Source organism: Narcine bancroftii, chromosome 12 (genome assembly GCF_036971445.1).
Source record: "Narcine bancroftii isolate sNarBan1 chromosome 12, sNarBan1.hap1, whole genome shotgun sequence".
NCBI lineage: Eukaryota > Metazoa > Chordata > Chondrichthyes > Torpediniformes > Narcinidae > Narcine > Narcine bancroftii.
In genome coordinates this window covers 91,435,618-91,463,074 of record NC_091480.1, presented here as the reverse complement: position 1 = coordinate 91,463,074, position 27,457 = coordinate 91,435,618, and the positions used below count along the sequence as shown (strand labels likewise).

Below are 27,457 nucleotides of genomic sequence, written 5' to 3'. Positions count from 1 at the left end.
AGTAGTAGATGGTTGCTTCTCAGACTGGAGGCTTGTGACTAGTGGTGTGCCTCAGGGATCCATGACGGGACCATTGTTTGTCGTCTATATCAATGATCTGGATGATAATGTGGAAAATTGGATCAGCATTTGCTGATGACACAAAAATAGGAAGGGTTGTGGACAGCGAGGAAGATTTTTAAAGCTTGCAGAGAGATCTGGACCAACTGGGAGAATGGGCCAAAAATGGCAGATGGAGTTTAATGCAGACAAGTGATGCATTTTGGAAGGGCAAACCAATGTAGGACATACACAGGAAATGGTAGGGCACTGAGGAGTGTGCAGGAGCAACGGGATCTGGGAATACAGATACATTGTTCCCCGAAGGTGGTGTTGCAGGAGAACAGGATTGTAAAGAAACGTTTTGGCATCTTAGCCTTTATAAATCAAAGTATTAAGTATAGGAGTTGGGATGTTACGTTGAAGTTGTTTAAGACATTGTGAGGCCAAATTTGCAATATTGTGTGCAGTTCTGGTCGTCTAACTACAGGAAGGATATCAATAAGATTGAAAGAGTGCAGAGAAGATTTACTAGGACGTTGCCAGGTCTTCAGGAGTTGAGTTATAAGGAAAGATTAAATGGGTTAGGGCTTTATTTCTTGGAACGAAGAAGAATGAGGGGAGATTTGATAGAGGTTTACAAGATTATGAGAGGATAGACAGAGTGGATATGAGTAGGCTTTTTCCACTTAGATTGGGGGAGATAAATACAAGAGGTCATAGTTTTAAGCTGAAAGAGGAAAGGTTTAGGGGAAACATTAGAGAGTGGTGGGAGTGTGGAATGGGCTGCCGTCTGATGTGGCGGGCTTGATCTTAGGTTTTAAGAATAAATTGGATTGATATATGGATGGGAGAGGCCTGGAGGGTTATGGAATGGGAGCAAGTCATTGGAACTAGCAGAATAATGGTTGGGCCAAATGGCTTGTTTTTTGTCCTTTAGTGTTCTCTGGTTCTGAAAAGCAATCATCAGTCTGGTAATAGATTAAATTATTATTAAATCGTAAAATATTCACCTCATGATATTTATTATGGTACATGTAGGAAAACCAAATAGGATGTTTTCAAATTCGCAATGTTTGTTGTTCATTTAGTAAGAAATGGACACAATAGCCCAGACATGCTGGACTGAAATGCCTGTGTTTTTTTGTGGTGACATGGGCTGTATGGGGCTATACAGTTGGAAGTGAACACTCCTTAGACAGACCGATTTATGTGCCTGGTTTGACCCTGTTTAACTACAGCTTGACTATTGATTTTTAGATCATTGCGGTGCCCTCAGCACACAGATGAGCAGCGACGATCTGTACGGGTCTACCTCGTGGGATCTTCAGTGTAAGTTGTTTTGTGAGAGGAAGTGGGATTGTTATAGTGAATTCAAATTGAAATTTCCTCAGCCAGTTTCTTTGAAAATGTACAGGGATGTCTTAACTCTTAATTAAAACCACCTCAGATGTGGCAGACAGGCATGAACTACTTAATATGCACTCTAACACAACACTGATCCCTCAGCTTTAACTTTGTAGTGCCCTAAATAAAATTTGGTATCATCTCCCTTTTTCCCCACCAGCAAAAGATGAACAAATGTTGATTGGCTTGTATATGATCTGAGATATTTTTGTGTTGAGGTAGACAGCACATGTGTATACATAGGCACTGATGCTTTGAGAAAACTGCTTGCTTTAAATAGTTTATTCATGCAGTACCTATTCTAGATCAAGTTCCTCTTAAGAGGAGAATGTCCAGTCAGTTATGAACACGAGTTTAAATAAATGAGGGTAATAATTGGAAAATCCACTCAGAGATAAAGATGGAGGAAGGTGTTTAAAATGGAAATATTAAAAGGGCAGATATTGGGTAGCACGATGGAACAGTTAATGGTCTGGTTTCCTCCCATATTCCAAAGACCTGGTTGGCAAGTATATGGTCCTCTGTAAATTGCCTTTAGTGTATAGGTAGAATCGGGGGAGAGTTGATGTTGAGAATGAGAAGAATTGTGTAAATGGATGCAAGATGGTCAGCACAGACGAGATAGGCTGAAAGGCCTCTTCTGCTTTGTACAGATTTGTTTATTTTGGTAAGCAGGTTTAATTTTTTTTTAATTTGGAGACCCAGCGCAGTAACAGACCCTCCTATCCCACGAACCCATGCTGCCCAAATATACCCATTAACCTACTGATCCCATATGTTTTTGAAGGGTGGGAGGCAACCAGAGGAATCCCATGCAGTCATGGGGAGAACATACCGAGAGGCAGCGCCGGATTCGAACCTGGGTCACTGGCGCTATGATAGCGTCGTGCTCACTGCGTTTTGAGTACGCCCTGCTGGGACTGTAATCTCAAAGCATCACTGCACTCAGGATAGCAGCACCGACAACTCCAAAGCAAAAAAGTGAACCTCGTGGTGACCAATGACGTGTTAATCAACCAGCAGATAAATCTCTCTGTACACTCCATTATTGTTTATGATTTGATCTATGTGGTGTGGTAATAACTATCTTTTGCTTTATTTCAGATCCCTTCCGGAATCTGAAGTTACTGTAGAAAGTGAGAGTTATGATGCCTCAGAGAGCCAGAGCTTTATGAGCCGACTACAGTGGGATGGCGCATCAGATATTTCACCTTCTGACTCAGCATCTTCCAAAGCAAGTGAGTCCCCTTTTTATTGTTAATCACTGGACTGATTAAGTGAAGATCAACAGACCTGATGTGTTCATTACTTGGAGGTACTCACCTCAGAATATTGTCTTAAGGTGCTGGTGGCTGTTTCCAATTATTTGGGTTGCATTCTCAGGCCTGTGAAGATTCTGATTCATGCTGCAGGATGTGATTTCATGAGTGATGACTGCCCCAGGCCCTCTCCTTGCCACCCACCACCCCTCCCAGCAACTTGCCCAAATGATTGCCCCAGACCTTTCTGAAAAATACTGTAGGTTTCATGTGGAGTTGATGGCATTTCCCCACATAATTGTTAGTAAGGTCAATATATCCATATGTATTTGTGCACAAATGTGAATTTCGTGAGAGAGATTAACCGCTCTCGTTTTGATTGCACTCCGATGTGGCCAACCACCTCCAGTCTCCAGGAATTAATACAGTAAAACCTCTGGTATCCTGCACCTATGGGGATTGGTAGATGCTGGATGTGTATTTTCTGGTTGCTTAAGACTTACCCTTACTTCTTTCTTCTTCTTCTTTGGCTTGGCTTCGCGGACGAAGATTTATGGAGGGGTAATGTCCACGTCAGCTGCAGGCTCGTTTGTGGCTGACAAGTCCGATGCGGGACAGGCAGACACGGTTGCAGCGGTTGCAAGGGAAAATTGGTTGGTTGGGGCTGGGTGTTGGGTTTTTCCTCCTCTGTCTTTTGTCAGTGAGGTGGGTTCTGCGGTCTTCTTCCAAGGAGGTTGCTGCCCGCCGAACTGTGAGACGCCAAGATGCATGGTTTGAGGCGATATCAGCCCACTGGCGGTGGTCAATGTGGCAGGCACCAAGAGATTTCTTTAGGCAGTCCTTGTACCTCTTCTTTGGTGCACCTCTGTCTCAGTGGCCAGTGGAGAGCTCACCATATAACATGATCTTGGGAAGGCGATGGTCCTCCATTCTGGAGACGTGACCTACCCAGCGCAGTTGGATCTTCAGCAGCGTGGATTCAATGCTGTCGGCCTCTGCCATCTCGAGTACTTCGAGGTTGGTGATGAAGTCGCTCCAATGAATGTTGAGGATGGAGCGGAGACAACGCTGGTGGAAGCGTTCTAGGAGCCGTAGGTGATGCCGGTAGAGGATCCATGATTTGGAGCCGAACAGGAGTGAGGGTATGACAACCGCTCTGTATACGCTAATTTTTGTGAGGTTTTTCAGTTGGTTGTTTTTCCAGACTCTTTTGTGTAGTCTTCCAAAGGCGCTATTTGCCTTGGCGAGTCTGTTGTCTATCTCGTTGTCGATCCTTGCATCCGATGAAGTGGTGTAGCCGAGATAGGTAAACTGGTTGACCGTTTTGAGTTTGTGTGCCTGATGGAGATGTGGGGGGGCTGGTAGTCATGGTGGGGAGCTAGCTGATGGAGGACCTCAGTTTTCTTCAGGCTGACTTCCAGGCCAAACGTTTTGGCAGTTTCCGCAAAACAGGACGTCAAGCGCTGAAGAGCTGGCTTGAATGGGCAACTAAAGCGGCATCGTCTGCAAAGAGTAGTTCATGGACAAGTTGCTCTTGTGTCTTGGTGTGAGCTTGCAGGCGCCTCAGATTGAAGAGACTGCCATCCGTGCGGTACCGGATGTAAACAGCGTCTTCATTGTTGAGGTCTTTCATGGCTTGTTTCAGCATCATGCTGAAGAAGATTGAAAAGAGGGTTGGTGCGAGAACGCAGCCTTGCTTCACGCCATTGTTAATGGAGAAGGGTTCAGAGAGCTCATTGCTGTATCTGACCCGACCTTGTTGGTTTTCATGTAGTTGGATAACCATGTTGAGGAACTTTGGGGGGCATCTGAGGCGCTCTAGTATTTGCCAAAGCCCTTTCCTTCTCACGGTGTCGAAGGCTTTGGTGAGGTCAACAAAGGTGATGTAGAGTCCTTTGTTTTGTTCTCTGCACTTTTCTTGGAGCTGTCTGAGGGCAAAGACCATGTCAGTAGTTCCTCTGTGCGAAAGCCGCACTGTGATTCTGGGAGAACATTTTCGGCGACACTAGGTAGTATTCTATTTAGGAGAATCCTAGCAAAGATTTTACCTGCAATGGAGAGCAACGTGATTCCCCTGTAGTTTGAGCAGTCTGATTGCTCTCCTTTGTTTTTGTACAGGGTGATGATGATGGCATCACGAAGGTCCTGAGCCAGCCTTCCTTGGTCACAGCAGAGCTTGAAAAACTCATGCAGTTTGGCATGCAGAGTTTTGCCGCCAGCCTTCCAGACCTCTGGGGGAGGGGGGATTCCATCCATACCTGCTGCTTGCCACATTTCAGTTGTTCAATTGCCTTATATGTCTCTTCCCAGGTGAGGACCTCATCCAGCTCTAGCCTTAAGGGCTGTTGAGGGAGCTGGAGCAGGGCAGATTCTTGGACTGAGTGGTTGGCACTGAAAAGAGATTGGAAGTGTTCTGACCATCGGTTGAGGATGGAGATCTTGTCGCTGAGGAGGACTTTGCCATCTGAGCTGCGCAGCAGGCTTTGGACTTGGGGTGAGGGGCCGTACACAGCCTTTAGAGCCTCGTAAAAACCCCTGAAGTCGCCAATGTCCGTGCTGAGCTGGGTTCATTTGGCGAGGCTAGTCCACCACTCATTTTGGATCTCCCGGAGTTTGCGCTGAAAATGGCTGCATGTGCGACGGAAGGCTCGTTTCTTCTCTGGCCAGGATGGCTTTGCAAGGTGAGCCTGGTGGGCAGCTCGCTTCTTTTCGTCGAACCAGTCCTTGTTTTTCCTGGAGGAAGCCCAGTACCTCTTCAGTAGATTGCAGTATGGCAGTCTTCAGCTGATCCCAGAGGGTTTCAGGGGACGCATCCGTGAGGCGGATTGCATCCTCGAGCTTTGCTTAGAGGTTTGCCTGGAAGTTTCCTCTCACTTCGTCTGACTGCAAGTTTCCAACATGGAACCTCTTTCTGGGGGCTTTACTGTTTCTGGACTTTGGCTTGAAGTGAAGGTTGAGCTTGCAGCGAACCAGCCGGCGGTCAGTGTGGCATTCCGCGCTGGGCATGACCCTGGTGTGGAGCACATCTCATTTGTCTCTTTCTCGCACCCGGACATAGTCCAGGAGGTGCCAGTGTTTGGATCAGGGATGCATCCAGGTAGTCTTCAGGCTGTCCCTCTGCTGAAAAAGGGTGTTTGTAATGACAAGCCGCTGTTCTGCGCAGAGCTCCAACAGGAGGCGCCCGTGGTCGTTGCACTTGTCGACACCATGCTTGCCCAGGATTCCTGGCCAGGTTTCTGAGTCTTTGCCAACGCGAGCGTTGAAGTCGCCAAGGATGACAACCTTGTCGGCTGCAGGGGTGCGTTGAATGAGGTTGCGCAGATCAGTGTAGAACTTGTCCTTTTCTGCTGGTTCCGCCTGGAGGGTTGGAGCATAGATACTGATGAGGGTGATGCGACGCTTGTTTTGAAGGGGGATTCGCATGGACATGATCCGGTCTGAGTGGCCTGTCGGCAGGTTTTCGAGTTTGGAGGCAAAGGAGTTCTTGACAATGAAGCCAACACCAGATAGGCGTCGTTCATCCAGAGGCTTGCCAGACCAGTAGAGTGTGTAGCCCACGCCGCGTTCTTGGAGGCTGTCTACATCTGCAAGGCGGACTTCACTGAGAGCGGCTATGTCGATGTCAAGTCTGAGGAGTTCATGTGCGATGAGGGCAGACCGACGTTCAGGTCGGTGGCTGTCAGCCTTGTCTAGCATGGTTCTGATGTTCCAGCATGCTAGCTTGAGTTTGTGAGCATTTTTTGAGGGGGAGGATGTGGACATGTCCTCGGGCCTGCGCAAAGGAACTTTTAGGTGGAGTGCAGTGTGCGCAGTACTGGCCCCACCCTTTACACCCATGGTTCGTGTGCCGTGGCCAAGCAAGCTGGGACATGGCAGCGAGGTCCTTGGGTCGTAGGTTTTATATCGGAGTGGCCTTCTCCTATGCAGGTTTCTTACCCGGGCTGGAGGGGCCATACCTGGTAGCAGTCCAATCTGTTGGCCTCCACCTGCTTCTCGGGGCCTCCGCCTGCTTCGCTCTGCCGAGGCCGGGGCCACCGACTCTCCCTCGCTATTGTGAATGTACAAGCGAGGCAAACTTGTAACATCCATTTATAAATTCTCCAAATGGCATTATTGTTTAATTATTTGCTCTCTTTTACTCCCCCTGGCTCAATAAAGCTTCATCTGGCGTGGAGCAATATCTGGGTATACCCAGATTACCCTTACAATTGCTAACTAATACACCTGCATTAAGAATAAACAGTTTAAATGACAAAAATATTATATTGTACTGACAATGAAGAAACTTTACTTGCATGAATATATAAACCTTAAAGCATTTTACTTTATTTTCAGTCACATTCTTTGAAAACGTTTAACCGTCGCTGCATCTGCAGGTTCCTCCCCCTCCACGGAGCCGCCCAAAATATGAACAATAACAATGTAGGTGATTAACCACACCTCCCCCAAACAAACAGATAAAACTTTTGTCCGGGGCGACTTACTAAGCGGGGATAAGGAGACACTTCAAGAGAGTCACCCAACGGCGAGCGGCATCGACCAGCTCTTCATCCTGGTCGATGCCATTGCAGTTTCACACAACTTTATTCAAGCAGCTGCGACGGGCAAAGCACAACCAAGACACCCTGATGTCTGAATATTTGCTCCCATTTTCACCAAAGGCTTATGTGTTACTTCAGAGAACATTTACTTTAACAATTTTAAACTTGCGGTTTGTTTTTGCCCATTATTTTTTTAATATTTATTTCCCTTGTTTTGTTTTTGCCAGTTGCTTGAGGCTACTGGTTGCTTGAGGCTACTGGTTGCTTGAGGCAACTGGTTGCTTGAGTTCTGGATACCAAGGATTTTACTAGACTGTACTGGGAAATCTGCCTGTTGGATTGTTCCAGGTTAGGCATGCTGCAGGTTCAATGACTCAATTCATTTTACAGGGCATGACCCTGATCCAAAAGGTTTAAGTATGAGGACATTTAAATGTTTTAATTAATTATTGAAAATGCACTGAATTGTGTTTAAGTATTTTTTATTATTTTGAAATGGTATGAATAATTTGCAGTTGTTTATGTCAGCCAATATTGGCTTAGCAGGCTGTCAATCATTGCTGTGGGCAGGGTTTATCATTTATAATGCGAATGCTTTAACAATAGAATAAGGGCAGTTTTGTTCAGCAAATTGTCCAGTCCAGGTAAGTACCAGCCTGTGTAAGTTTTGCCAGTTTATAGTTTTGTATTTCTTTCAAGATTCCTTTTAAGTCAAATCAAGATCGTTGCTTGTGAATACGGTAAACCACAGTACTATTAGAAAGTGTATAAGCACAAAGGGAATTTGGATGGACTCAGCAGGTCTGGTTGCTTCCGATAAAGGGTCCCGACCTGAGACTGACTGATTTGTTGAATCTCTTGGGATTTTCCTTTTCCTGCCTGCCAGCTCCATAGCGTTCTCGATTTGCTCTTCAGATTTCACTTTTAAGCATGTCCCTGCACTTCTTCAACTCATCGAGGGATTTGTTTGATCCAGACTTAAGTATGACATTTGTTTCCTTTCTCCTGACCAAAGACTCAATGACCCTCTCAACAGGGTGCCTTGATCTGCCAGCCTTGCCCTTCACCCACAGAGGAACGTGCAGTGCTCTCTCTCTCCTTTAAAGGAATACTGTTTTCCAACCATTCCCATACCTGCAAACATGTCTCCCTATCCACTCCTGCATTGATCATCTAATTGATCAAAAATTATGTTAACTTGCAAATCAGTTCAGTCTTTCGCCACAACTATGGATGTATGTTTCCTTTCATGCAAAACAAAACAAAATTATAACTAAATTATAATCAGGGTGGCGCGGTTAGCCTAGTGCTGCTACACCACCGGTGACTGACGTTCAAATCCAGAGCTGTCTGTAAGGCGTTTGTTCGTTCTCCCCATGTTTGCTTCCTCTAGGTACTCCTTCCACCCTCCAAAAATGTACTGGGTTGTAGGTTAATTTGGTGTGATTGAGTGGCATAGGCTTGTAGCCGAAAGGGCCTGTTGACATGCAGTATGTATATATGAATATAAATAAAACTAATAGAATTATCATTCCATTACAGTGTTGCACCCTGTCTAGTAAGGCTTCCATTTTATTAATTTAGGAAACTTTCTTGGGCGTTCTTAACAAATTCCATCCCATTCAAGTCCACTGCAAAATGGCAACCCCAGTCAATATTAGGGAAGTTAATCCTTACCCTAATACTCCAACAGCTATGTGTGATTTCCTCTGACATTTCCTCCTCCATTTCCCGTTGACTTTGCGTTCTCTTGTTACACAGTCCCATCAAAGTGATAATTCCCTTTTTACTTCTACCTTCTATCCGTTGTGCTTCACTCGACAATCCTTCAGCAACAGTCTCCCAAAGCACCGTTGTTGGGTCTTCCCTGCACAGAAGGGCAGTCCCCCATTTAATTCTCCCTCTGTCGTGCCTATCATCTGTACCCAGGAACAGTGAGAGCTTCCAGTCTTGCCTTTCTCTAAGCCATGTTTCTGTTATGGCTATATCTTAGCCTCCTGAACAAATCCAGACCCTGAATTTGCCTCACTTGCTATGAAATAAAAGCAGTTTAAACCACCTGTCTTTCTCTTTGCTGTGCTCCTCTCTGCCCTTTCTTTTCGGGTTAGGGTACCCAACTGCCTCATACCCCTGCCAATCTAGTGTATACCTTGCCAAATAGCATTCACAGAGCATCTTGACAGGATATTGGTTCCGCTTTCTCTCTCATACAGGTCACCTCGACTCTAGAAGAGATGATCCAAGGTTCTGAATCCTGCCCCCAATCCCAGGTTAAGCTCTCAATCACCTGGCCTTTCTTCTATTCCTAACCTCACTAGCTCATGAGACCAGGTGTAAACCAGAGATTATTACCCTCAAAGTCCTGCTTTTTAGCATTTTCCCAGATTCTTAAATTCACCGCTCAGCACCTCTCATCCCTTTTGCCTTCCTAGGTCATTGATGCCAATGTGCACAATGGCCTCTGGCTGCTCACTCTCCCCGTTGAGAATAGTTTGCAATTGCTCAGTGACATCCTTGACCCCAGCACCCAAGAGACAATGCACCATCCTGGTGTCTCACCTGGGGCCACAGAACCTCATGCCTGCCCCTCTACCTATCACTCCTGCTCTGTCTGACACCAGTCATGATCTCACTGACACCCGGCAGTTTCCAAAATTGTATATAGACCTAGCTGATTTGAACCCAGACACAATAGACAGTTTGAGCTTTGTGTGCGTGGATATGCAAAACAATTGCCTTGCCTTTCAAAGCACATTGCTAATTGTTTTTTTTTATAACCTCATGTGAAGGTACCAACAATTCTGATTCCAAGAAGAGCAAAAAAAAGAAGCCTCACCTTGGACTTCCTAGTGCTCCTGGCATGAGCTCCAGTAAGAAGAAAAAACTCAAAACACCTGCTCCACCCACTTCTAGTATATATGATGACATCAATTGAAAGAAGTGGAGCTCATTTTCTTCTGCTTTATCTCAACAAGTTTCACATCTGTGCTGAGATGATCATTGAACCACACACTTTCTAAGAAGAGTGGATTGGCTTCAAGATTGTTCTTGACCTTTGGATGCTGAGGTCCTGTAAACCGAAGACTTCATTCCATGATGGTTGACATTGTTTTTTTCTTATTTATTATACAAAGAATGAGGGATTTTGCTGGTGTACAAAGCTGATGAAATATTGCTGTTTGATTTCATTAATTGTGAACTGGTCTCAGTGGTGAAAACTCATGCCTGGAAGCTGCCACTCTTTTCTGACTTACCTCGAGATAAACCTTTTAATCCCTCGTTATGCCACACCTGGCTATGAGTTTACAGCTTTTTCCTTTTATACTGTGTATCATTTTGTGATGCCTCAAAGAGTGCTGCTCATAGCATTTGTTGTGCCAACTGTGTGAGGGCAAGGGTTAGTCACTGAGCAACTTTATAGTGTAACTGTGTATTTATCAAAGGCTAGCAATTGTGATTGCAGTGTTATTCACAAAAGCTGTGGCGAGCACGACAGCCACCAAGTGCAACAACTGGACTTCAAAGTAGAGTAAGTTGTGAAAATTATCTTGGGGCTGGATTTAATCAGATGATTCTGATAAATTATGGCAGCATCACAAGCAGGACATTTTTGCTAGCTTATCCAAACTGTAATTCAGTCGTATTTCAGTTTGTCCAATGCACCTTTTTAAAGCTCCACACTTTCCATAAAGTAATCGAGACGTGTAAATACTGCTAAGTATTTATATCTAATCTTGAAAGTTTCTAAGAGATCTGTTGTCTGTGGTTTGTAAGGGATTGAATATTCTCAAAGATGGCCCAGCCTTTCATGGTGTGAATAATGATGGCTGAACAAATGTTATAAAATGGACAATGATGGATATCTTAATGAGGCCAAGATCTTGGAAGACTTTGAGCCTATCCTAACCTCTCATGAATTTGAAATGCAGTCTGGGTGCACTAGTGCCATTTTCTTTTGGCATATGTCAGTTGGATTTGGGGCACAAGGCTGTCAGGTCATTTAAAGCAGCACAGCAGATGTATGGATAGCAACTAACCTTTAAGTCCCTTTTGGCCATACCCAGACACATCTGAGTGGACAAGAAGGCAACTCGTTACCTACAGCCTGTTTGTCACCATGATGAAGTCGGGCACCATGGATCTAATATTTTTGAACTAATGTATTGAACAGGATCACAGTAAGTGGTTATTTCTCACATTAGAAAATTGTGAGACTTACGGTTGTTCCCAGTCTTATTGATATAACATTGGTTGTGACTGAAATTGGATTGAGGGATAGTTGCAGAAAGAGACCATTAATTGCCATCACATTTCTTTGCCTGTGGGACCAAATTGGACGTTTCATTTTGTTTACATCTGAGAAGCTGGAAATCTATTTTCCCCCTGAAGTATATATATATTGGCAAACTTATAGTGGGTGGGTCTCGATTGCTATTTGATATTAAAATAGTTGGGAGAAATGATCTGCGTGTTGCTTCTTGCCAGGCAGCATGATGTTGCCCAACACTAAAACGAAACATTGCACTTTACGTCTGTTTGTGTGTGTGTGCTGGATTCAGAGGGTTCTTTTGGACTCACTATGGCCTTTGCTCAGGGCCATGTCAAAAGAACCAACGCAACCGTTGTGAAAGGCTTTGCAGATGAAACTGAATGATCTGTCACAGATCTCAAAGAAAGGAAAATGAAACGAAAATCATGAATGAATTTGGCGAATGCCTTGCATTTTTATTTTATGTTGCAGCCAGCTGACCTGTGTAGCATATTGAGTGTGTTCTTTGGAATCATTATGTAACAATGACTAAAACTTGTGCTTCCAGTTTCATTGCATCTTGAGTCTAAAAACTGAATACAAATCAAAGAGTGAATGCACAGGATGAATCCTTGCTATGCAAATAGGCTAGTCTATTTTTGATAGACAAATATATTCTGTATTAGATCCTAGCAGAGCATTGGAAATTGCTTATGGTTGGGCTTTAATAACCACAAATGCAATTGCGTTAAGTTTTTTGCCTCTAAAATTGTCCTGTGTGAATAATCAGAGATGTTTGGTTAAGAATGTAGTAGGTAAGTACATGGGAGCTGGAGCTTTTGCTTCTCATATTAACTTTATTTAAGGATTTTAGATAACTCTCATTTAAACATACGTTTGTTTAACACTTATTTGTGATTTTTTAAAAATATTTTTCCTTATGATTGTTTCAATTTTCAGCTTCTTGTGCCTTGTGTTAGAAAATTGGAGAAGACTGAGGTAGACAGATGCAAGATCCTTTTTAAGTAAAGGATCTTCTGTGTGCACAAGTGTACTATTGGATAGACAGGAGCACCATCTGCTGGCCAGAGAGGTCACTCGTCACTTTTGCATTACCAGTTAAGATTGTAGCTGTAAAGCCTTGTGTCTGCTAATTCCTTTCTACTCCAATTTACCACTTGTAGCTTTTGGAGGTCCCGAGGTTGCAATGAAAATGCAGCAGACCTTCTTTTCTGCACCAGGAGATGACTGCGTCTCCTTGATGCAATATTTTGATGCAGATTGGACGTTCTTTAAGTTTGAGTCCCGACTTTGCCAGCAAGTTTTAATTTTCACATAGGATCAGAGTCTTTAATCTTAAATGCAAGCAGTTGCATATTCAAAAGGTGGGAGGCATGATGCAGTGTTACTTAATCATGAAGACAAATGGCCCAAATTAATTTGTATCTACAATTTGTCACTGCATGAATTATAATTTGTCAATTATTAAGGTAGGAACTGTAAAATCATCAACAATTGGGATGAAAGCAGAATTTCTTTAATTTCTCTAGCAGTTTTCAGGTTGGTTTTAAATTTTTTTTGCTAAGCTTGTGTCGTTTTGTCCGTGTCTAATCCTGAAATGCACTGTTGGCTTTTAAGTAAGAGCATGCTTTGTGCTTTTAATTTGAGAATGTTTTGAGCATTTGTCCCTATTTGAAAGTGTGATTATCACTTCAACACAGGGAATTCTCTTATTTTAAATTAAATTTTATAACTTGTTTGGTCTGTTATTTTTCTTTCATCAAATTCCATTATGCCTGGTCAAAGTAACACTTAAAAGTTCACAGACATGTAGTGGACAATAAGTGAAAGATCGTTCTTTAAGTATATACTGTGGTTATCTTTAACCTACCATACATTGTAATCTTGCATACTTGGAACATTGATTTCTACAAAAGAGAAACACAAATGTTAAGCAGTACTGCAGTAAATATGCAGCCAGAATTATTGGTCGTATCACTTTTCATGTGCATTGCTGTTCATTTTTCATTGCTACTATAGATTTACTCCTGAAATGAAGGATACTGGAATACTCTTTCTATCTGTGGTTTTGTGATATTGGCACTGGCTTTTCTATACTTGATATATTGTTGAATTTATTAACACTGCCAGGCATGTCTACGTTATCTTGTTCCTTTCTTTTTATCGTGTTGCGATGCTTGTACATTTGCCCACAAGTTGGTAGGTGTGCAAGAACTGACACTGAAATATTTGGTTTTCTTTTCAAGTGGAAAATTATCAAGCTCCATCATCAAGTGTTTGTTAAATGTAGTAATGGCAGAACTCTTGCAGAACTAATATTACAGATCTGCTATTTATAGTTGAGGATTACAGATAGCATTCTATATTTTGCCTTGCTAGATTTTAGCAGATGTTTATGAATTCATAGATGCAGACTTTGTACTTTAACGAAAGCTTAGATTTCTTTGACGAACAAATATCCTTCCTGTATCGTATTGCATTGTATAGAAGGAGGAATCACTTGTGTTGCGGTGTAGCATTGACCACCACATCCCCCCCCCAATATTTTTATCTTTGACTGAGAAACTGGAACCACAACTTTTAGCATTTAGATGCAGGTTTCACCAGGATGTGTATAATCACGAGTTTTCAGGGGAAAACAACATGGTGTAAGATGTTTGGCTCCCAGTTCTTTGTGACTTGCGACGTGATTCTGAAATATGCATGCAGTTATATCTGTTATCAGACTATGGTCCTGAGTTTTAATTTTTCATACATATACCCAGATATGCTGGTTCACTGTATATTTCTGTAATCCATAGTGACTACGTGCTGCTTCAGTGTAAATAAAAATGTACAGTTGAACTGAATCTAATCTTTCTGGTTCTCAATAACAGTTGGTTCTAGGAAGTAATGGGATAAAATACAACTATCAATAAATTAGAATATTAAACATCTTGTCTTCTGGAATCAAAGAAAGGAAGCTTGAAAGGTGAGGGATTTTAAAAAAAACTTTAAAATTTAACTAAAACACTTAAGGATTGTTTTAAACATGAAGTGAACGAATCACTCTTCAAGCTCAGTCCCAAACTATCAATATTAAACCTTTGGACTCGATGTCCCCGTTTTCCATGAGTGGTTTTATACCTAATCAACTAGTTCATACCCATGGACCCGGTCCAGAGTATATATTATGAAAGGTTAAAAATGGCTAGAGTCCAAATGGTCAAGTCCCAGTATTATGTGGACAAACAAATGAACCACAAACTCTGAAATGGTTTCTGTATTTAATTACATTCAATGAGCTGTTACTGTGAAACAAAGGGAGAACATTTCAGAAAAGTTACAGATTTTAAATCCAATAACCGAGTGCCCTGTTTTCAGCGCACAATTACAGGTCTGTTCTACAGATCTGAAAAATAAACATCAGCCATATTTTAAAATCCAAAAGGCACAAACGATTAAAAAAAACTATAAAAGCAGTAGAGATACAGTCAACTCTCTCCATGCATCCACTATGATTCTCATCCCACTGCCACAACTCTTGAATGCCTTCATGTACTTTTCAAGCCATTGCACAGCCGTCCATGACCACTCTATATTTCTTCCCAGATATCAAAGACCTCAACTTGTCTTTCACATGTTCCTCTGCACCAATTTATACACATGGTTTCTGCAGACGTGCTCCATTTTCTGAGATATTAACTTCATCCTTGCTCGAGCTCTATTGTCAAAGCAGCAAATTTTGTGACATGTTCGTGGCAATAAATTCTGATTCTAACTTGGGCTCATACACAGTCTTGAACTGTTTTAAAATAGTGAGCAAGTGCAACACTTTATGAAAGCCTAATTTAATATAAAGTATATGAACTCTGAATATTAATCTAAGCAACCATTTCACCCAATATTTGCTTTAGACTCAGTGAAAGGGAACTCCTGAGAAGTACTGTAGTCCACGCTATAAACCTAGACCAATTACATCTTTCTACAATACTGCACCACCAAAGACGCAGATTTAAATTTTGTGGCAGACAATGTAAATCTCTGCTGCTATTTTATTTTTAAAGCTCTATGCTAGGTTTTTCAGTTCCCTGTTCTTCTTTTGACTTGGCTTCGCAGACGAAGATTAATGGAGATGTAATGTCCACGTCAGCTGCAGGCTCGTTTGTGGCTGACAAGTCCGATGCGGGACAGGCAGACACGGTTGCAGCGGTTGCAAGGGAAAATTGGTGGGTTGGGGTTGGGTTTTTCCTCCTTTGTCTTTTGTCAGTGAGGTGGGCTCTGCGGTCTTCAAAGGAGGTTGCTGCCCGCCGAACTGTGAGGTGCCAAGATGCACGGTTTGAGGAGATATCAGCCCACTGGCGGTGGTCAATGTGGCAGGCACCAAGAGCTTTCTTTAGGCAGTCCTTGTACCTCTTCTTTGGTGCACCTCTGTCTCGGTGGCCAGTGGAGATCTCGCCATAGAACATGATCTTGGGAAGGCGATGGTCCTCCATTCTGGAGACGTGACCTACCCAACGCAGTTGGATCCCTGTATTCTTTGTAAAAAGCCTCACCTCTGATAATTAAAACAACTTCCTTTCCTATTAGAGCCTACTTTTAAAATTTGCTGTTTTTTTTCCTCAATGTAGAACCTCTCTTAAAAAGGCAGTCTCATTTTTGCAATGACGAGCTCCTCTCACTTCCCCTCTCTGAACTTTTAACAGCAAGGGTACCGGGTCATCTTCAGGATAACATGATATGTGACCAGGAAAGCAGTCGCAGAACAAACCAGAGATTGGACACATCTCAATACAATAATGCAAAACAATGATTGCAACACCTTATGATCAAGCAGTTATAAAATTCATGTAAATATTACATAGCCTGACATTCAAAAAAATCAGGGGGTAAAACTCGTAGAATTGTTCATTTGTGGAGCTCTTTTGCTAACTGCCATTAATGAAGGCATTGAGCGGTTGTGGACAGAAATATCCAACTTTTACCATTATGTTTTACTCTCCATGACTTTTGGAAACCAATGTCATAACATGAAACAATGCATTTGTCCATTTAAGGTTTTACCCGTTAGTACAATGAATTTGTCATGCTTTACAGTTAACAGTCACACCTCTAGAAAACAATTTTTAGGCATTACAAACTGACTACTGGTTCTGTAATTACAGGAAGTCGAGATGTACGTGCTTGACCTGTGATAAAAGTTTGCTTGGCTGGCACAAAGAAAAATCTAATCCCAGCTACTTTTAATGCCATAAGGCCTTGATATTCCTGATGCTCAAAGATTATAATCCATTAACTCAAAACTTGAATTTATTAATGGCAGTTTAATATTCATTGATTGCAAGACCTAATTTATATTAGCAGGTCCTTAAATTTTATTTTTGGGGAACACTTGCATTGCATTTAACAGGATTTGGCTGCATGAAATATTTTCTGGCTCAATGTAACCTTATACCTTTTATAAATCAACGGTAAAATTTCCTACCCAAAATTCCGCTAATTGTGATTATTTTCCTAGCTAGATTTTATTTTAAAAATACTAGTAAATGCTTGTAAGTTGCCAACAGCATGGTAACTTGGCAAAAATCAGTGCTAAGCTGGATCTCTATTTAAATTTTGTTTAAAAAAAAATACACTGATTCCACATCACATGTTATTTCAACATTGACCAGTAACACCACATTCAGTTGGGTTGGATAAGCAATGAGAAAATATCACTCTGCCTTTATCGACCATAAATGCCAAACACAAGAAAACTGAAGAAAACAGTAACACCAACCAAGGAAACTGTGGCTGGTGCAGTGAAGAACTGCCGATAGTTGATGCGGTAGTACCAGACTACAGCAAGCATGATGACAAAAACCGGGATCATCAGATTACCAACATTAAGGGCGGCTTGGTTCTGTTCCACCATAGAAGAAACAGCAGGACTGGGGGAGGATGAAGTTTGTGAAATGTGACAATGGATGACACAGTTATCTGTAATGTTGAGCGATCCAAGAGTGCGAGATTGATCTTGCAGAAGCTGGCCTTGGTAAATGAACTTCATTTGCTGCTCTCGTCCTGGGAAGTATTTGCTGGAATAAAGGAAACAGTAACAAGTAGAAACAAGAGAAATTAGTCAAAATAATTTCTATAAATTCTAAACACAAAGCTGAGAAAATACATTCTATTACATAAAATGCTTTCCATTTTTTAAATATAATTTTTTTCCTTCGCACTCTTTACGCAAAGGAGAAGCTTCTACATCCATTCACCCTTTTGCACCTTGTCCAAGTCTGCAAAGAGCAGAAAGTTAGCCAGGTCATGACATGCCTTTTCAGCCACTGTTGGAGAAAGTGATCAATGAGAAAGCCACTCAAGCTAAGTGTAGAAGACAAATGAATCTGCCACCATCCAAGTTATAACCAGCTTAGGTATAGAAGTGTGGATCATGCAGTGAGTGACGTAGTTTGGTTTTTCAATAGAATTGATTCACGCAACTCCTAAAATAATCAAAAAATTCCATATTTCTTGAAAGATCTTACTTCGTGTATAGCATGTCACCAAATCTTTAGCACTGAATTAGTTCATCAAGTTTGATTGAATAAGCCCATAAAGCTGGGAAAATATGAACTGGAGAGTTTTGGATTTCATATGTTCTAGCCTAAATGTCCTTTACAAGAAACCCATATCAAATGGCTGTGATCAAGTTATATTCCTTTACTCCAGTACAATCCTATATTAAGGATTATGAATTTTCATAATTTTTGAAATTATTTTTGACAAAAATCTAAATAGTTAAAAAATTTCTAAATTGACCAATTGTCTAATCAGCTGATATCTTAAACATGTAATCAGCATTCATTTAAAACATATCTTTTATAAATCATCTGTTTATACAAAAGATGCAACATACAATTTTCAGTTGTCAAAAACTACTGTATCTGGCAAAATGAAAAATGTCCTTTGATAGTTGACCAAAAAGTGCCAAATGTACCTGCTGTAGCAACAAGAGAGGAATGCTGCACCTTGTATTTAATGTCCCTGTAATGAAAATAATCATCTCCAGGCTTTTGAATATAATAACCACTGCTCCTTTAGGCATTCCAATTAATAAAACAAAATTCAAAGCATGTATATTTCAAGTCGAAACAATGATGTCCCTCTTTGTCCATCAATTACAATTAATTTTCAAATAAATACAAAGATATTGACAGGTTCCACATGGTCAGAAAGCACAAGTTATCAAACCTGAAAACAAGTTTACATAATATTGGAGATATGAAGTTTTAGGAAAATCCACTCATATCATGAATTCAAAAGCATTCACATAAAATACTATGTTCCTTAAACTTTTAAATGAAGCAAGAGCAGTTCCTATCGTAAATTAAACCAGCTAATTCACTGAGAATGTGGTGCAATAGAGGTAGATTAATGAGATGATAATGTCCAAATTCAAAAGCTTTAAGAAAGAACAATTAGCCTTTCATCATTAACAATCTTAAAATATTTTGTTTGCCTGGATTAACTTTTTCTACCATGACTCTAGTGGTTAATTTAAAATTCTCAAACTTGTTTCAAACCCTTTCACTTTTCACTGAACTCTTGTAACCACCTCCAGGCCTTTGGCTGCCCATTACTTTGAGCCAGTAACTCAGGTTCTAGTAGCCCAGCCTGATGAAATATCCCGGTAAAGGCCCAAATGAGTTGAATGCATTAGCACATTTATAGATATCACCTGTAACTAAGGTCAAAATTTGTTCCTTTCAAAATAAAAGTCTGTACAAGGTTTTACAAGTTTAAAATAAATAAATCTTTAAAAAAGTATTTTAAATTTCCATGCACCTTACCTCTTTAGAAATCCAATAGTATCATCTGGTTTTACTCGTGCTATCTCTTCAGTGTCATTTAAAAACTTCAGCCTCACTTTAATTTGCCCTTCACCCTCTTCAACACTATCCACTGTATGTGTATGAGCATTACAGTTCTCCAACATTCCAGGGTTCAGTCCCTCACCAGGACTCATTTCACTGGCTGACGCTCGCTTGCGTAAACCCTGTATGTTCAAAAGAGGATCAATATTCGCATCGGTTAAACTGGAAGCGCCTTCATTTGGCACCCGCTCATTGGTGGGTCCATTATTTTCAGGTGAGGCTCCAAGCTCAGAATCATTTTCTTCTTCTGGCTTTTGCTCAGCAGGGGCAGTGGCTGACTGTGTTTCCTCGGCTTCAGGTGCTGCTGTACTTGCTACATATCGCTCCACATTATTTAGCCCCACTAATGAGGAGTTCCCCGTGGTGACAATGGTCCCAAATATTTGATTACTACGATCCGCAACGTGTGTGGATAGCCAGGCGAGAACTAGTGCCAGGACCATGAAGACTATTCCACACAAGACTGTAACTTCATCACCAACTCCTTCAATAAATGACATGCTGTTGGGGTCCATTTATAGAAAATACTCGAGAAAACTGAGGGGAAAAAAATAAAATATTGTCAGTAATGTCCTGCAATCTGTCATAACCTTGACAATTTTTTTTCAATATTATAAATGTGTTTGGCATAATATTCAGATAATTTAATTTTTATAAATGTAGATCCCTACTAAAATTTGAAATAAAAATAAAGTTGAAACTTAAAGTGCAGAATAAATATGCCGAATTATTCAGAGAATCAGGTTAAGAAACTTTAAAAGGAATCAGATATCTGATTTCCTTCCTCATCCCAAAATCTCAGAAATAGAGAGGTCAGTTGGCTCCTCTAAATTGGCCCAAGAGTTTGACTGGCTGGTGGAATTCACGGAGAGTTGATGGGCAAGTGCGAAGAATAAACTGAAATTGTGTAACTTGGTACTTAATAATTGGCACAGACTCGCTGGGCCAGCCTGTTTCTGTGCTATACTTCTCCGTGACGAGATGACAAGAGAGGAAACCCAATTAAAACACAATAGTAAAACTCGGACACCATCGTTCACTAATTTACCTTGGTCAGCTTTCTCAATTCAAAGGTAACATTTCAATAAAAATATTCATAATGAGAAGAAAATGAATTATTGTAAAGAGTGGCACGTTTGGTGTAGTGGTTAGCGTAATGCTGTTACAGCGCCAGCGATTGGTTCCAGGGTTCGAATCTGGCGCTGTCTATAAGGAGTTTGTACATTGTGGGTTTCCTCCAAGTGCTCCGGATTCTTTCTACTGGTCAAAACATACAGGGCGATCTAGGTTAATTGGGCAGCACGGGCTTGTGGTCCCAAATAGGCAGGGGCCTGTTAGCGTGTGGTTTGTATTAAGTAAATGTTTATAGGGGACTGTGATAAGAGGACACAGCTTTTTGTGAAACATTTTACTTTTGCATTATTTAACAGCATTTACAATAGGACAAAAACTATCTAAATGAACCAAGGAAATATTTAATCAAAAGTAATATTTGTAAAGGGACAAAACAATTACAAAACTTTACAGTGAAACATCCAAAGCAAGATTAAGGAAATCGAGAGAGGCATGGAATGATCTTGTAAATTTAAGGCACAAAGTATAGTGCTGTGAATCCGAACAAGAACCACTCCTTAAAGAACAGCTTATCTTGAGTATTCAGAGAGATAATTGGAACCAGTTCAGTCATTTAACCTTGAGAAAAGATCTTCAGTTTGAATTTAAGCATCAATTGAGCAATCATTTATGATAACAGAACAATGGAAAGTTAAGAGAGAAAAAATAGATGAATCGAGAGGGAAAATGTCTGAGGAATTTGAATGCACCTTTTCTGTGAAGAAATGCTTTCTGACATCACTTCTGGAGAGCTTTTATTATTATGGCTCTTTGTCCTGGACTCTCCTGTCAAAGAAAATAATTTTAAAATGTATTTTAATCATCTTAAGAGCTTCAATTAGAATATTCCTTAATCAACTTTATTCATAGGTGTCTGGTCTATGCAACGTCCTGATAATTCAATACTATTAGTTCCAATTTCATTCTAATAAATCAAAATTGCACCCTTGTAAGTCTTTGCCTGAGGAATATCCTTCCCGAGGTGCAATACCCAGAATAGAATCCAGTATCTCAGATGAGAGTCCTGCCAGAAATTTGTTCAACTGCACTGTAACTTCCATTTCTTGCTCCCTCCGCTTACTTCTGTGGATTCAGCAGAAAGAGCTTTAGTTAGTTTCTAATTCATGTTATACTTTTGTTCAGGTATTTAAGGTTGATGTTCTCTGCCAAACATCAACATCTCCTACGTCAATGGCACTCACAAACCATAATGTTGTGAAGGATTTTTGAAGGACAAAGCCTATATGCTGACCTCACGACAAAGTTTTAACTTCCACAAAGAACTTAGTTTTCAAATTAAAACACCAACTGCCCAAATGCATACATGGCATTTTACAGTTTCCTTTACACCTTGTCTTGCTGTTCAGCCAAATGTTTTCCAATACAAGAAACATTATCCGCAGTTTTCCAGATTTCAGGGCCTTTGATTCTACTCCCCTCTTTATCTACTGCCCTTTTGTTCAACCAACTCTTCGAAGATCTTGAATTTACTGTCACAATCCATTTCTCTTCGCAACTATTCCCAGCATTTCTAAATGCAGATTCTATTCTGTCTGTAACACAAAGAGTAACTTCTAAAACGACCAATTATATTTTTGTGAAGTTTCCCACAGTAAGTTATTCCCTCTTATTTTAAACTTTCATCCCTATAGCCAGGATTAAATCCAGCTCAGGAAAATCTGAAGATATTTAAATTTTGATAAACCTATTTGATATCTTTAGCTGTAATATTCTATGTTCAGACTTGTTTTACATACAAATTTCCAAACTCTTGCTGAAGAGTTCTCTTCAGACCGGCTGCAACACCATCTGGTGTGGGAACACCAATAGCCTGAGCATAAAGCATTCCAAAAGGTAGAGGACACAACTCAGGACATCACAGGCAAAACTCTCCCCACTATTGAGTACATCTATGGGGAACGCTGCTGTCAGAGGGCAGCAGCAATCAACAAGGATCCACCTCACCCAGCACACGCTCTGTTCTCGCTGCTGCCATCAGGGAAAGACATATAGGTGCCATAAGACACGGACCATTAGGTTCAGGAACAGCTGCTACCCCTCTGTCATCAGGCTCCTCAATGACAAACTCAATCAGAGACTCATTTAAGGATTCTAACTTGGGCACTTTCCTGATTTTTCTATTTGTTCTCCCTGTATTGCAGTTTGTTTACATTCATTATCTGTTTACAGTTCTTCTATTTTTTTAATGTGTTTATGCTGTAGCAGTTTATTCTTTGCACTAATTAGGTGGTAATTCTGCTGCAGGAAAAAGAAATCTCAGGGTTATATGTGGTATTATGTATGTACTCAAGACAATAAATCTGAAATCTGAAGAATACTTGCATTGATCCTTACATTTTGAGTTTGAGTTCAATGGGGAAACCAATACCCCTGAGCGTAAAGCCTGCAAAAGGTAGTGGGTTCAGCCCAGGACATCACAGGCATCTCTCTCCACCACTGAGAATATCTGGAGGAAATGCTGCTGTCAGAGAGCAGTAGCACCCAGCACCCGCTCTGTTCTCGCTGGTACCATCAGGAAAGAGATTATAGGTGCCACAAAACACAAGACTCCCATCATCAGGATCAGCTGCTACCCCTCCACTATCAGACTTCTCAACAACAATTTCAATCAGGGATTCAAGGACTTTTGTATAGCTTTTTTTTGCAATACCAATAAGTGGTAATTCTGCCTAGCCCGCTGTCAGAGGGCAGCAGCAATCAACAAGGATCCACCTCACCCAGCACACGCTCTGTTCTCGCTGCTGCCATCAGGGAAAGACATATAGGTGCCATAAGACACGGTTGTATATGATGCCATCAGATTTATTTTAAAAGTATGTACATCACTTACAACCCTGAGATTCTTTTTCCTGTGAGCAAGGCAGAATTATCACTTATTGGTAGTGCAAAGAAAAACGACTCAATGTACACCTGTAAACAATACAGAAGTGTAAATAGAAAACAAACTGACTGCATAATACATTGAGAACAAAAAAAATCAATAAAGTGCAAAAGGAAGACTCTGAATTTGTTGGTGGAGGGGTAGCAGCTGTTTCTGAGCCTAGTGGCGCGAATCTTAAGGCGCCTACACCTCTTTCCTGATGGCAGCAGCGAGAACAAAAGCGTGTGCAGGATGGTTGATCCTTGATGATTGCTGCTGCTCTCTGACTGCAGCATTCCCTAGAGATGTTTTTTTTTGCCAGTAATAGGAGGGTTTTTATACCTGTGAATCCTGGGCTGCTCTCACTACCTTAATGCTCTGGGGCAGTGGTGTGCCCAGACCAAACCACGATGCCATCGGACAGCGCACTTTCCCCTGAATTTAATTCCAGTATTCGTGTTCATCATAGCTATAAGGCACCATGTTCATCTCCGCTCGCAAAGGGACGGGCCATGACGATGACATCGTTGCTGAGGGGCGCAGCGGTTCAGAATAAGTCACGAAACTTGGTGTTTTGCAGCAGCGACACAGTGCAAACATTCAGATTATAAACTATCTGACAATGCTAATATATGTTTTTTAAAATTAAAAACAGGAAGGCTGATCGACCATTCAGGAATCTGATGGCAGTGGAGAAGAAGCTGCCCATCTGCTGGTCTTTAGGCTCCTGTACCTGATGAAGAGGGTGGTCTTTGAAGATAGGGGCTGCTTCCCTGGGTGGGGTGGGGTGGGGGGGGGCTGCTTCCCTGGGTGGGGTGGGGTGGGGGGGGCTGCTTCCCTGGGTGGGGTGGGGTGGGGGGGGCTGCTTCCCTGGGTGGGGTGGGGTGGGGGGGGGCTGCTTCCCTGGGTGGGGTGGGGTGGGGGGGGGCTGCTTCCCTGGGTGGGGTGGGGTGGGGGGGGGGCTGCTTCCCTGGGTGGGGTGGGGTGGGGGGGGGGGGCTGCTTCCCTGGGTGGGGTGGGGTGGGGTGGGGGGACCTGCTTCCCTGGGTGGGGTGGGGGGGCTGCTTCCCTGGGTGGGGTGGGGTGGGGTGGGGTGGGGGGGGGTCTGCTTCCCTGGGTGGGGTGGGGGGGGCTGCTTCCCTGGGTGGGGTGGGGGGGGGCTGCTTCCCTGGGTGGGGTGGGGGGGGGGGCTGCTTCCCTGGGTGGGGTGGGGGGGGGGCTGCTTCCCTGGGTGGGGTGGGGGGGGGGGCTGCTTCCCTGGGTGGGGTGGGGGGGGGGGCTGCTTCCCTGGGTGGGGTGGGGGGGGGGGCTGCTTCCCTGGGTGGGGTGGGGGGGGGGGCTGCTTCCCTGGGTGGGGTGGGGGGGGCTGCTTCCCTGGGTGGGGTGGGGGGGGGCTGCTTCCCTGGGTGGGGTGGGGGGGGGCTGCTTCCCTGGGTGGGGTGGGGGGGGGGCTGCTTCCCTGGGTGGGGTGGGGGGGGGGGCTGCTTCCCTGGGTGGGGTGGGGGGGGGGGCTGCTTCCCTGGGTGGGGTGGGGGGGGGGGCTGCTTCCCTGGGTGGGGTGGGCTGCTTCCCTGGGTGGGGTGGGGGGGGGCTGCTTCCCTGGGTGGGGTGGGGGGGGGCTGCTTCCCTGGGTGGGGTGGGGGGGGGCTGCTTCCCTGGGTGGGGTGGGGGGGGGCTGCTTCCCTGGGTGGGGTGGGGGGGCGCTGCTTCCCTGGGTGGGGGGGGCGCTGCTTCCCTGGGTGGGGGGGGCTGCTTCCTGGGGGGGGGGGCTGCATTGGTTCAGGGTTGCCTGTTATTGACTATAAATCTGGATGCCATTCCAGAGTTCGTGCTCAGTGGAGTTCCTGGGGTACACAAGCACCTTCCCCCCCCCCCCCCCCAACAAACCCCCCCCCCCCCCACCGAGCTTGGCTCTGGCTCCCGGCCTGATTGAGCCCTGGGCGTGCAGCCAGCAGCTCTGTCAACGCAGCCCTGGTACATCCAGGGCCTGCACGTCTGCGGCCCGCCCTCTCTGGCCCGAGAGCCCAGTGACCGGGCGGGCCTGCACCCCGAGGCCGGGGGGGGGGGGGACGAGTTAGGCCGCTCCCGACCCCCCCTCCCGGGAAAGGACGCGCCCCCGCCCAATCATCATCTCACCTGCCCCCCAACACCATGTTCCCGGCGGCGCGCGCCCTCCCGGCCCCGCCGCCGCCGCCGCCCCGCGATGTGTCGGCTCAGCAGATTCCACCCAATCCCTCCGCCGCCGCCGCCGCCGCCATCGACTCACGGCGCGCAGCGTCACCGCGTCAGTGCGCTGGCCGGAGCGCCACCGCGTGGTGACGTCACCCCCGGACGCGTGACGTCACCGAAACCAGCGTTTCCCCAGATGGAGGTGTGCCCTCGCTCCGCGGAGCCAGTCATTGAGGTGGAGCCCAGTTTGCAGCAGGGGGGGGCAACATTCTCGGGAGAAAACAAGGGGCAATGCCTTGCAAGGGTGGAGCCAAGGCATGTTCAGCTTGATTGTCAGAGTCCAGACATGATATCACATGCAACCCTGAGATTCCTTTCTCCTGCAGGCGAAGCAGAATCACCGCTTCCTGGGAGGGCAAAAATAAAAAATCTGCACCCAATGCAATCCAGAGAGGGAACAAATAAGTTGGAGCCTGATGGCGGAAGGGGTGGCAGCTGTTCCTGAACCCGGTGGTGCAAGAATGGCGGCACCCACGCCGCTTTCCTGGCGGCCGCAGAACGTGGGCTGGTGTGGGTCCTGGAGGGTGGTTGCTGCTCTCCAACGGCGGTGCTCCCCGTGCACGCTCTTGAGGGTGGGGGAGGGTTTTGCCTGTGACGCCCTGGGCAGCGTCCACTGGCTTACGCTCAGGGGCGCTGGTGTTCCCGTGCCAGACCGTGATGCAGCCGGTCGGCAAACTTTCCACCACACCTCTGCAAGTTCCTGAGGAAGTTTAGCCACAGACGTGCTTTCTTCACGATGGCATTTGTGTGTTGGGTCCAGGAAAGATCCTTTGAGACAGTGACCCCCCAACAACTTGCATTTACTCACCCTCTCCGTCTCTGATCCCCCCCAATGATCACTGGATCATACATTTCTTTCTGAAGTCAGCAATCATATAACCATTTACGGAGCGGAAACAGGCCATGTTGGCCTTTGGAGTCCGCACCGGTTCACTGATTTTGTGCGCCCTCTTCAGGCATTGGTACCGGTCAGATGAGAAAGGCCAACTTTGCCAGCTCAAAGCATTCCAAAGGCCAGTTGGGAGTTCCACAGCAGTGACAAAGCCCCATTCACCACAATGGAGGGGCCTGGCCACAAAACAGTTCTGAAAGCTTTTGACATCGTTAAAACTGTCAGGTTTTAAATGATTCTGAGCGTCCCTGGGCAGCACAGTTAACACTAACAGTGGTTAGTGTTATTATAGCACCAGCTCTTTATCAGGACCATGGTTCAAATCCAGCACTGTCTGTTAGGAGTTTGTACGCTCACCCTGTGGCTGCGCGGGGTTTCCTCCGGGTGCTCCAGTTTCCTCCCACTGTTCAAATACGTTCAATCGGGGGTAATTGGGCGGCACAGACTTGTGGGCCGAAATGTAAAAACATTCAGGAATGGCCACATTCTGATTCTGGACTCCCTGTGGAAACCAAAAGCTGAACTCAACTTCCCTGACATTTACACTCTGAATATGTTCTGACATCTTGTCCCATGATCTTAAACATGATCTTAAACAAGAAAGTCTCATACCTGACAAAGGGCCCAGGCCCGATATGTTGGTTACCCTTCGCTTCCTATTGATGCTACATGGCCTGCTGAACAAAGCAAGTTATAACTGTTTAAATATTTGTTTGATTTTCAATTGTTTGGAAGCATATTTCAGCATTGCAGTCGACTTTTTTATTGAAGTTTTGTAAGATAAATTAGAATTTTTTTATTTCTGAATATCGGTATTTCAGAAACATCATGAGCTTCAGCTTTAATGGCTGAATTTTTGCAGCCAGCTCCTTGGTTTTGGTGACACTGTGTGCGAGGTTGTTGTTGGTGCACCGTTCGGCCTGTATACTGA

General features: G+C 43.8%; 2 protein-coding genes across 11 annotated transcripts in view; one reads left to right on the top strand and one right to left on the bottom strand.

Annotated features, from left to right (window-relative positions):
- The window catches only part of atxn7l3a (ataxin 7 like 3a), a 50,847-nt gene extending 36,482 nt beyond the window's left edge, over nt 1–14,365 (top strand). For all 9 annotated transcript variants that reach the window (XM_069904715.1, XM_069904717.1, XM_069904712.1 and 6 more), the window contains 3 exons: nt 1,300–1,371; nt 2,551–2,684; nt 10,036–14,365. In XM_069904715.1, the coding sequence (XP_069760816.1) occupies nt 1,300–1,371; nt 2,551–2,684; nt 10,036–10,181 (352 nt within the window). In that variant the 3' untranslated portion in view covers nt 10,182–14,365. The remainder of the gene's footprint in view (nt 1–1,299; nt 1,372–2,550; nt 2,685–10,035) is intronic.
- A 403-nt stretch (nt 14,366–14,768) lies between these two features.
- Nucleotides 14,769–25,692, bottom strand: tmub2 (transmembrane and ubiquitin-like domain containing 2). Of its 2 annotated transcripts, none has more exons than XM_069904705.1 (4): nt 25,542–25,692; nt 21,235–21,310; nt 19,328–19,948; nt 14,769–17,572 (listed from the first exon to the last, which is right to left on the bottom strand). In XM_069904705.1, the coding sequence occupies exons 3-4, from the start codon at nt 19,924–19,926 to the stop codon at nt 17,221–17,223; spliced, it is 951 nt and encodes a 316-aa protein (XP_069760806.1). In that variant the 5' UTR covers nt 19,927–19,948; nt 21,235–21,310; nt 25,542–25,692; the 3' UTR covers nt 14,769–17,220. The 2 variants fall into 2 exon arrangements, with proteins under 2 accessions (XP_069760806.1, XP_069760807.1); XM_069904706.1 differs by lacking the exon at nt 25,542–25,692 and adding an exon at nt 21,470–21,607.
- Between the last annotated feature and the right edge of the window lie 1,765 nt (nt 25,693–27,457).